The sequence below is a fragment of the Ananas comosus genome, unplaced genomic scaffold, assembly GCF_001540865.1.
Source record: "Ananas comosus cultivar F153 unplaced genomic scaffold, ASM154086v1, whole genome shotgun sequence".
NCBI lineage: Eukaryota > Viridiplantae > Streptophyta > Magnoliopsida > Poales > Bromeliaceae > Ananas > Ananas comosus.
Genome location: NW_017890838.1, coordinates 13,673 through 24,930, shown reverse-complemented (window position 1 = coordinate 24,930; position 11,258 = coordinate 13,673). Strand labels below are relative to the sequence as shown.

Here is an 11,258-nt window from a genome sequence, read left to right as displayed (position 1 = left end):
GTACCGGTACACGGGCCCGCGTACTGGTACACATCCCACGAAAATACCAAACCCGAGCCTCGGGTTGGCTAGAAAACTGCCTGTGTACCGGTACACGAGCCCGTACCGGTACAACCATCAACCTTGTACCGGTACAGCCATCAACCCTGTATCGGTACACAGCCTGTTGAAGGCTAGCCAAGAGCTGACCAAAAATCCGACATTTCGGGTTTTGGTGCAAAGCTTCAAACCTCAATTCTCAGGGTACGAGCCATAGGTCGGAACACTGTCAATAACCCACCAGAAAATCTGGAAAAACTCAAAACACAAGCCAAACACTCAAACCTCGCAATTTGCAAAGGTCCAGTGTGTTACATAATTTCTCGCCTTTGATCAAATCAGCAACAACTTGTTTGGAGGCTATGTTCACACAATGCACAGAAAAAGATATTTTATGATTGGCACACGATACATGTATTAAATTCTACCGCATCTCTAATTAAATAAATTAAAAATTAGATCATAGATGCGTAAAGAAAAATTTTGCTATGCTTCTAATCACATCATTCACCATATGTCAAAATTTTTAATTGTTTAATTAAGATGCACAAAATATTTGGGAGTAAAAGTATATAATTTACTCTACGAAAATTTAAAAAAAAATTCCTAGTTGACAAGGCATGCAGAAAAATTTATATTATGCCAAAAATTACATCTATACATCATAAAAGGCATTATAATAAATATCATAATATTAAATGCATGCTATATATATATTAGAAAAGCATATTAAACCATCAAATATGCTTAAAAAAAATTATTATTAAAAAAAATGGTGCAAAAAATCAAGAGAAAAACTAAAAGGAAGCCTCAACAGGCCCGTGCGGGCTGCGAGCCCGCTCCGGGCTCGGCCTGCGCCGCCTGCACATGCTGGCCCGCGCGGCCAGCACGCCGCCTGTGCGGGGCAGGCCGGCCCGCGCGGCCTGTGAGGGGCCGGCCGGCCCGCGTGCCTGCTCGTGCGGGGCAGGCCCAGCCACGAGCGGCCTGCTGGCGCGCGCAAGCCCTGCGCACGGCCCGCGCGCGGCCTGCGCAAGGCCTCCTGGCCGGCACGGCCCGTGCCCAGCCTGCGCAAGGCCTCTTGGCCCGCGCGTCCCACGTGTGGCCTCAGCGTGGCACGCTCGGCCTACACAGCCAACGCACGGCCTGCACGCGGCCTGCTGTGCCATGCGCGCCCTGTGCGCGGTCAGTTAGCTGCGCGGCCTCCGCCGCCCCATTTTTTTTTTATTTAGATCGATAAACTTTAAAAAATCATATCTTTTGATTTAGAACTCCAAATTTTACAAGAAATATATCAATGGAAAGCTTATAAGGAGCTCTTCCAAATCATGTAAGTTTCACAATGGGATATGCATCACACATAAAATAAGCCATCTGCAAAGTTTCGATTTAGGATTTTATTTTTCTCATAAAATACAAAATCAAATTAAATCAAACTTTGTAGATTTAATCTACAACATACGCGCTTCAAGATGTGTGAAAATCATGCAATAATATTCATCATAGAAAAATCCGCCATTAACGCCCACAAGCATGCAAAAAAAAATCTAAACGATAATAGATTTAAATTTACGCATGCAATCTTGTTAAAGAGTTAATGTAGGGCACGAAATCAACCTAATCAAGCTCTGATACCAATGTAGAACGCAGCGGAAGTATTCGTTCGTACCTTTTTGCGAAAGCGATTCGCGCTAGAACGCGACAAGTCCGGATCGTAGAGGTTGATTCACGTGTCCTCAGATTGTCCTTGAAAATCTTCTATCGTTCCAAACTCGCGTTGGATCGAACTACAAACGAGCACGATCGCAAATCCACCGTTCAAGACCCTTTAGAATAATAGGTTAATGGAGGATGTAGTTTCTACGTTTTTCTCTCTTAGTTTTCTTGTTCATTCTCTTCCTTTTTCTCTCTTTTTTTTTTATTTATATGAGATCGCTCGTATATTTATAAGGGATTCCAAAATCCTAATATGTGCGTAAGAGATAAGGCCAAATCTGTTATTAATTGTTATCCTAATATGATTAGAATTTATCTTTAATTAACTTTTCAATTTAAAAGCGAGATTAATCCTAATCCAATTAGACAACATAATAACCGTCGGATCAAACCCGATCATGGGCACACCCGATTCGATTTAACCAAATGCCAACAAATATAATTTAATTATATATAATAATATATATTATGTATTTTAATTATATGTATATAGAGTTTAGGTTGTTGTGCCTACAAAACTAAATTAGCAAAACCTTACTCTAATTGTTTTCTTTTTCACTTGCTCGCAAAGTTACGTTCTCTAATTTTTTAATATTATATATAATATCATATTTTATGCATTCATTTTGTATATATGTTGAACTATTAGACATTTTCTGTATCAAATTTTAAATAATATTTTATAAAAATTAAACTATAAATTATACGATGTTAAGAATTTCAAGTGGCTTGTTTAAGGCTCGAGCTCGTTCGACTCGAAGTTAGACTCATTGAGCTCAGCTCGAATTAATTTCAACGGAATTTGAACCTAACTTTAGGCTTAAAATTAATTCCGGACCAAGTTTGAGCTGGATAAGCTAGTTCAAACACCTGTAAACAACACAATTGGGACAATTGTTGCTTGCTTTTAATTCATTAAAAATACAATTAAAGCGTATAGGAGTATTCTATATTATTTTATGAATCACAGCATCGTACCAATGATAGCAAACTACAGACATATCAAACCATGTTGGGGCTTTTTGAGAGTTTCTTTCTATTTTCATTTTTCAATAAACTATTGAATTTTAAAATTGAAAAAAATAATTTAAATATTGAAAAATAAGATCGAATCCGCGTATCAATGCACTCGGTGCAAGCAACGAATACTCTAAACGGAGGAGGTAACAGAAGAAAACCACAAGCTTAAACAGAAAAAAGGTGTACTTTCGCCTTTTTAGAAACCAAAAAAGAGATATAGATGGAAAGAAAGGGGGAAGAAAAGGTAATCTTTCTTTTAACACTAAAGCCCCCACCCAACTCCACTGCCCCCCCTCTCTTCCACCCGCACTACACACATATCCTCAGTACCCAACTCATCAAGCGTGATACTCTTAAAGTGGGATGCCGTATCATGGTGCTGCCACCAATCTCAAACCTCTCGTTTGTAATGTCCACTATAACACCCACACCCTCCCCTCAAATTTTCTCCCATGCATTCCACATCATCATCATCATTGTCGTCGTCGCAAATGATAATCCAGTTAATCTATCCGTAAGCCGCGCTTCTTAATTTTAATGCGGATGAGCCGCCCTAAACACCTGGTACGTGACGGTGCCGACCCCGCTGAACTGGTCCGCAGCCCGACATCGGCAGCTCAGCCCGAGAGGCTCGAGCACCTCCGCCACAGCCGAACAGATCTGGTCCCGATCGCTCTCGTCATTGTCGTCCTCCCAGCATGCCGGACTGCAGACCGACACCGAGACCACCCCTGGCTGGAAGATCAAAACCGCCTTCCGCAGCGACTCGATTGCCTCCGGCCCGCCGACGCACTCGAAGCTGGCGTAGCTGTGGCCGTCCTCGGGGGTGACGTGGATGGTCGAGTAGCGGGCGCCATCGAGGCCGTTCATGGAGTATCCGCACGGCTCAAAGGCGTAGCCGCAGATGAGAGCCCGCGGGTTGATGCCGGTGATCCCCGACGTCGCGGTCATCTCCGCCCCGACCGCATCGCCGGACCTGTCGTCCCCTTCCTTCCGGTAGAACCGCCGGGCCAGATCCCGGTGGAGCTCCGTCATGCAGACCTCGATAGTGAATGGGCCGTTGCTCGGCTGCAGATTGCCGTCGGCCTCTGCAGTGGAAGCAGCCGAGTAGACGTGCCAGGAGTGCGAGCTGCTGCCGGAAGGGAGCACGCAAGCTTTTTGGAGGGAGAGGCTGGCGGGAAGCGCGTCTTGAAGAAAAAGGACCTCGTCACAGAAGCTGGTGTGCGGGGACGGCTGGGCGTGGGGGAATATGAAGCTGCCGCGGGAGTAGCGGCTGGAGCGGAGGCGGAGGCCGAGGGAATCCGCGTGGATGAGGAGGGCGGGGACGGCACGGAGGAGTTGGGTTGTGCCGCACGTCTTGATGATGATCATGGAGGGGTAGATGAAGAGGCTCGACTCCGAGAGAATGTATGAGTCGAAGGCGCGGTTGCCGGCGGCGGAGACGACGCTGCACTGCACGGCGTCGAGGACCTCCTCAAGGGCGTCCGGGCGGAGGCGGCGGAGGCCGAGCGGGTCGTCGCCCGAGAAGCGCAGCTCCAGGCGCTTCTCGAAGCCTTCGAAGCCCGAAACAGCCATTAGCTATTGCCCAGGGATTAATTACGAGTTATGTATCTAGCAGATCTTCGAATGGAGTAGGTCGCGAAGAGAATGGGAGAATGGGGTGGGGGCCGCGGCGCAGAAGAGGAGGAGGTGGCAGTGGTGGTGGTGNGGGGTGGGGGCCGCGGCGCAGAAGAGGAGGTGGCAGTGGTGGTGGTGGTGGTGGTGGTGGCGGTGGGAGAGGGGGAATGGGGTAGGGAGGGGGATATATAGAGCGGAATCTGTGGGAGACGGGGAAGTGAGGTTTGGGAGTAGAGGAGGGGGGCATGCGTGTGAGGCAACCGAGAATAATGATTGCGGGCATAATGAGGAGCGGGGGAAAGGTGGTGGGAGAGGGAGATGAAGATTATGTGGGAGAATATCTTCATGAGAGGGAGACAGCGAACGGGAACGAGATTTCAGCCCACGCGCAGTTGCTAGTGGAGACTAGAGAGTGGACAGTGGAGGAGCGAGCTCGAACACTATCTAGATTATTAAAAAGAAAAAAAAAAAAAAACTTCGAAATATCAAAAAATATATATATTAAAAGCAAAGAAAAACGCAACACCAAGTTTAGTTCTTCCACATCAGCCTTTTGCTGAATTGATCTATAGTAACACTGAATTATTGCCTGAGCTGGTCTACTGGACCCTACCACTCAAAATGCCTACATGTACACAATCGTATGACCCAAAAGTAGTGCGAATTACAATGCTCCCTCATGATCAAAAAAAAAAAAAGGAAAAAAAGAGTACTGTTTAACAGAAAAATTATTCTATGTAATAAATGGTATAGAAAAATTATTGCGCTTAATTATGAAAACACAAGTACTTTGTGCAGTGTCTCCAATACTTTTTTCTATATAAAAAATTTAAATTTAAATAATGTCAATCTTATAATCTAATTCTTTGCTAAATAGGCGAATAATTTGATAACTCTGTTAATTTAAATAAAAAATACCAACAGAAATAACTAAAAAACAAACTTAGTAGACAACATGGCATTAAGTTAAGAGGAGTTGTAATATACCGATTCTCCGCTGCGTTATATTGAACTTTGACCAAGTTGGCCAATGTACGGTCAGAGATGATTTGGAGAGATCCATGCGATGCTCCGAAGGGTGTCGGAATGATTAGAAGAAGTATCGGTGAAACTTGAAGAAAGTTCGGATGGAATGAATATTCTTGAAAAATGATTGTATTTCGAAATCTAAGAATGTTTATAAGGAAAAGTTATAATTCTCCAATTTTGAAAGTGTTTCATATGTGTAGAGAGAGTTTTGATTGTGTTGGATTTGATTTGGAGAGAAAACAGAATGCAAATCAAAATTTTAGAGCGAAAATAAGAAGAAAATAAAAAAACTGAAAACACCGTTCACAGTGTTAGGTTTCGAACCTTGTCCGTACAGTCTGGAACTTGACTGCGAATATGCCTGAAATGGCTACGGCCGGGTTCCGGACCTTAATGTAGGTTCTGGAACCTGCACTATTTGGGCGTGATAAATGGATCCCCGCAGCTCTTTTCTCTTATTTTGTCTGCCCCACACACGAGAGAAAGAGGAGGAAACACCTCTCTCCCTCTCTAACACCTCTCTCTCTCTCTCTTTCTCTCTCTTGCAACCTCTCCACCAAGGAGGAGATTGAAGGAGATGAAGTTTGCTTGGAGGTGAAGCAAGCTCTCTAATGGTGGATCAAGCTTGAAGAGCTATTTGGCCAAAGTGATATTTGGCCAAGGTGAGATTTCATGGATTTTAGTTAGGGTTTGGATTAAATCCTTTAAAATTGATGTGTTAAAGATTCCTAGATGATTCTAAACTAGATTTGGTAGAGTTTTACCATGGATTTTGGAGCTTTCTTGTAAAACTTGAAAACCTAGAGCTTGGATTTGGGGCTTTTGTCCCTATGAGATTTTGAATTAAATTGACCTTGCAAATCACTAATTCAATGCTAAATCAACATGAGGGGCAAGTTTGATTTGGATTACAATGAGGTTAGGGCGTCCAAATGGGAGATTTTGCCGAATTGCGTTCGTTAGGCTTGGGTCGAGCCAAATCGGCGTCAGAAATCAAATTGCTTAGAAATCTTAGCAATTGAGCCTGAAACGAGGTGGGTGGTGCTCTCCGAAATGGTTGGAATTATTTATGTCTATATTGCCATTTTGATCATATATGTATATACGTGAAAAATCTATGCAAATAGGGTTATTATTGTGGTTGTGCTTTCAATTTCCTTGCATGCTTCCTAAAGTAGAGTTGGACAACTGGGGTCAAGAACTCGGACATTGGATGCATGAGGATTGGGTCTATGAATGCAACGAATTAGAATGTGAACTTAGAAAACATTATGGAACATTGGTGACATGAACTTGGTGGCATCTTAACTAGTTGTTTGGACATAGAAAATAAAGTGAAATACTACGTACGTTTCATTGTGAGTCTAAACATGAACATAGTGATGGACATATGGATTGGGTATCCTATTGTGCTAGTAGAGAACACGAACATCGTGTGTCATGATTGTACAAGTGAGTTTGTTGCCGTAGTTGCACAGGATTTGAGATGAGCATGTTAGGGATTGATAGATCCCCTGATGTTGTTACCCTAGTCAGTAGGGTGTCCTCGAGATGGGAGGACTGGGTCATACTCACATTGTTTGTTTAGCTAATTCGTGGTCGCGACACCACAAGCAGTGAGCTCCAAAGTTGTCACAAATGGTTTGAGCAGTTATCTCCCCAGCAAACGGCCCTAGATAGTTGAGCGGCTATCTCCTTGTGGGTCCTGGTATTGTGAGTGGGCTCGACCTCCAGGTGAGCCGGTAAGATTAGGTCATGAGGTAAAAGAGAAAGTCAGTTGAATATAGTAGATCATGTCTTTGATTACCTTGTGGAGTCTTGTAGCAGCATCAGATGACAAGTGACGAGTCGATTGTACCTCCTCTCCGGACAGTCTAGGTTAGGTTGAGCGGTCATCTCCCCAGTAGATGATTTAGAGGGCGTAGTTTGACTTGACTTCGTGTGAGCCGGTATGATTGGGTAAAAGGTAAAAATGATAAGCATTTTGAGCATAATAGCATTATTGTTTACCTAGCTTCGTTTGCAAAGGAATAGTAGTGTTTATTATAGTTATGCATAGTGTCACGTCCCTGCTATCTCTAATTTGGTTGATCCGGGCCCGTACACAGACGCCGAACGGACAGAACCTCCTCTGTCCGCCCAAGGCTCAACAACAACGAGTATATGTATAAAGAAATAAACAATTCCCAGGATAACATTTCAATATACATGGCTTGCACGAGGGCAAGCAACAATCACAAGTGATAGTAAGCTAACTATACTGAAAATTCACTGTAATTTAAAACTTTTAAACTGAACTTTACATAACTAAATCACTGAAACATTTAGTTATTTACATGCTTTATAATACATTCATTTACATGTCTGTGTACATCAAAATATGTAACATGCAAACCAAAACGGTAAACTGCTATACTCTGGTGTCAACTAGCTAGGCTGCGGGGCTCTTGCCACGGTCCTCGGCCACAACGCTCGCACTGGAACCTGTATGGTTAGTGGTGTAAGAACTACTGAAAGTTTCCAGTAGGTTCGGCCGCCGACCTCGCCGACTCACCCACTAGGTCTATTCAGGCATATGTAGGCAAAAGAAGTAAACAGATAGTAACCAACTATAACATGTAACTACTACAATACCTGTACAAAGCTGAAAGAAGCAATATATGAAAACTGTAAATATGCATGCATATTGTAATATACCACTGCCCAATCAATCTAGCTAACCATTTGGTTCACTACAACTCACAAACTCAATCCCTGGCGGGCCCTAAGCTGCCTCCCGACGGGACCGTCTGCTGGACAGATACTTTAGTCCATGGGCAAATACTTTAGCCCATCATGTGACCACTCCGGAGTGCACTGCTCGGGTGGAGCGACCACCGCCGAGCTCAAAACAGACTATGTGAGTATAATCTGAGCCCCCTTTAGAGGATTCCACTGAGAGATGATGTCATATTTAACTCTAACTAGTTCTTTATGCTAGTTTCACAAACTCATTTCTCGATGCTAACCAAATCTTTAATTAGAATGTCACCATGTTCACTATTGTTATAGTCCATGCATTCATAGGGTTCTATGTCCACATACTAAGGTTCACAAGTTCTCACTGTTGAAGGAATTCACATTTTCACTTGCACAATGCCAAACACCATATAATGCATGACTACAATTATAAATATGCTCAATGAATTATCATAGACATAAAAGGTGATTCAAAGACTTCGGATAGCACCACCCACCTGTAGGGATGCCAATCAACAGAGATCAACGTCTCGGAATGCGTCGTCAACTAGCTCTTGCGACTCAGTGCAAATAGAACTAGAACGGTCCCTACCGTAATTCGCGCGTCGTCGACCTGTCGGAAAGTCAATTTAGACTTTCGAGCATGTTTAACTTTCATTTATAAAGGAATAGGAGAGACTAAACTGATGTCGTATTCACATATTTTACAAGTTAGCATCTTAACTCCCACTTACATATATAGATATATAAACATCTATATATATATGTATAGTGTAAGTTACAATCACAGTGTTCCAAATAGGAACTCATCAATGCAGTTTTGCATTTATATTAGCTTGATTATTCATCAGATTCTTAATTAACATCTCTCAATTACAACTAATTGAGTTCTAAGTGCAATTTATCTCGATTTGCTGTTGAATTGGTTCCTTCTCAGCCTTAACATCCATGATCTCAAATGCTGAAATTCAGCATTTGAGCTTCATAGTTTTCAGCAATAACTAATCCTGAATTCTACACAAGTAATCATATTCTACTAAGGTATTTAGCATCATTTACCAATTAGTATCGAGTCATAATTACATCAATTTAACCCTCACTAATTCGCTGCAGTTCTGATCAGCAACCAATCTCTATGCTGAATTATTTGCTGAAATCTGCTCCGATGCACTCATTTCAGCACATGAGAATCAGTTTCTTATTATGATTCCATTAACCACTACATATCCTAGCTTAATTCCTTTACAGCTACAATTAATTCTGAGCTAAGGGGTAAGTTATTTACCTCAATTTTGAGCTCCTCCTGACTTGTTTTCAGCTTTTACTAAAATCTGTTTCATGCTGAAATTCTGCGTAGTGCTGAAATTCCAGCATCACACCCTCTCCTTTACAGCTTACTACAAGTATGAAACAAAGACTTGTTTTGTGCACACTCCTTTAAAGTAATTCTAGACCGCTTAACTCAGGAAATAAGTATCCATCTCACCTAAATTCCAAGCTCCAAATTTGTTGCAGCTTNCTCTGATACCAACTTAATCTGTCACGCCCCGGGACCGGCGGAGGCCCTCCTGGTAGCGTGCCCAGACCCGCCATATGTCTACACATATAAGGCGTCTACAATAAAAGCGGAAGTAAAAACAAGTAATAGAACAAATAGAAGAAGTGAAATAACTAGCAACTAATAATATCAGAGCGAGTAAAGTTCTAACATCTACACCAAAGTAAAGAAGTAAAGCTAGACAATAAGAAAAATCATTAGTACAATATCCGTCTCTAATACAAAAATGGTGGTCTCTATACATATACGGGTACAACTCTCAACCTCTCACAAAAAAGATAGCACGAGAGGTAGACCACCTATCGAACGATCCCTCGGCAAGCACCCTAGCCCGAGGCGATACCCTTTCCGCAATCCCTGGCCTCTCCCTGCGTGGAAGGCTCTGAAAAACATCGAGAAAAAAAAGGGCGTGAGAACTATAATTTATAGTTCCCAGCGGGCAATTACTGACCTCAGCTCTATGCACCACTAGGCCCCAAAAGAAAAGGGTAAGTACAATAATAATTGCAATAATGACTGCGATGTAAAGGCATAATTAAAATGCTAAATTACCAAGCTTAAGTATAAACGATATCATGGTGATGTACTTCTACGATATCAAAATAGTAAATCATTAACCCTTATGAATACATTATGCATAAGTTCTGTCATGGCAACCAAGTATGCTTTAATGCAAAAAGGAGACTATCAAGTATGCGACATGTCTCAACCCTATGCTAAAAGCATATAAATGTCATTCAACTACTAAACCTATCTAGTAGTGATTAACCATTCTCAACACCGTGTCGATTTTCATTTCCAATTAAGGCCTACCAAAGGTAGTCCAGCTTGTGCCGCCTAAGTGCCTGTGGTAGCCCAACATCCCTACTCTTGGGATGTGTTTGTCCCACTCGACCCCGTAGGCTTCTCAATACCGCACGAGCGAACGTAGTCGCGTAGGCTAACTCCGGAGTGCCGGCTTGTAGGGAGCGACCCTCACAAGCATGTGCGAATGAGCACAAATGGCAAGCAAGCATAGTCCAAGTCTCAAATACCCAATCCTCATGTCTCTAACATGGTATGGTCACTAGCATCCCGAAGATCTAGTTTAAGTCACAATGTGAAGTTTCAATATTTGCTACGCCTAGTGCCCCTTGATGACACTTAGGCAATTTGATGTTCAATATGTAATCCAAATCCCTCAATGGCCCTATCCACTAGGTTCTCACATGTCCCGAGCTCAATGCCGCTTGATGACATTAGCTCTCTAGTTCACGTACATTCTAGTTCCAATACCTCTATAGAGCAATTTCGTCCTCTTGCATGTCTCCAATAAACTTAAGTTTAAATGCATGAATCAAAGCTCATGTACACTATAGAAGTATGAAACCAAGACTCATAAAGAATGTTAAATGCAACTATAGGCCTACCAAGCTACTCTCTACTACATAGAGGTCCAAAATTTCATCATGTATAACATAGGCCTTTTAAGCATTCTAAAATTCACAATAAATACATATAACAAGAATATGCATGCCTTTTCGTTTAACGATATTTAATTAAG

The 11,258-nt window shown here is 42.4% G+C and overlaps 1 protein-coding gene and 1 long non-coding RNA gene across 2 annotated transcripts; both read right to left on the bottom strand.

The window, feature by feature from the left end:
* Positions 1–3,071: 3,071 nt before the first annotated feature.
* On the bottom strand, positions 3,072–4,473 carry LOC109704324 (S-adenosylmethionine decarboxylase proenzyme 4). The gene has a single exon (XM_020225073.1). It carries the CDS (start codon positions 4,345–4,347, stop codon positions 3,307–3,309), a length of 1,041 nt encoding a protein of 346 aa, XP_020080662.1. The 5' UTR covers positions 4,348–4,473; the 3' UTR covers positions 3,072–3,306.
* Positions 4,474–7,824: 3,351 nt separating this feature from the next.
* LOC109704323 lies at positions 7,825–9,675 on the bottom strand. The gene is made up of 3 exons (XR_002214284.1): positions 9,644–9,675; positions 9,443–9,554; positions 7,825–7,902 (listed from the first exon to the last, which is right to left on the bottom strand). It is a non-coding gene; the product is annotated as an uncharacterized LOC109704323 (long non-coding RNA).
* Positions 9,676–11,258: the final 1,583 nt, after the last annotated feature.

Coding starts and splice junctions, on each gene's coding strand:
- LOC109704324 (XM_020225073.1), bottom strand. CDS start 4,347: ATGGCTGTTTCGGGCTTCGAAGGCTTCGAGAAGCGCCTGGAGCTGCGC.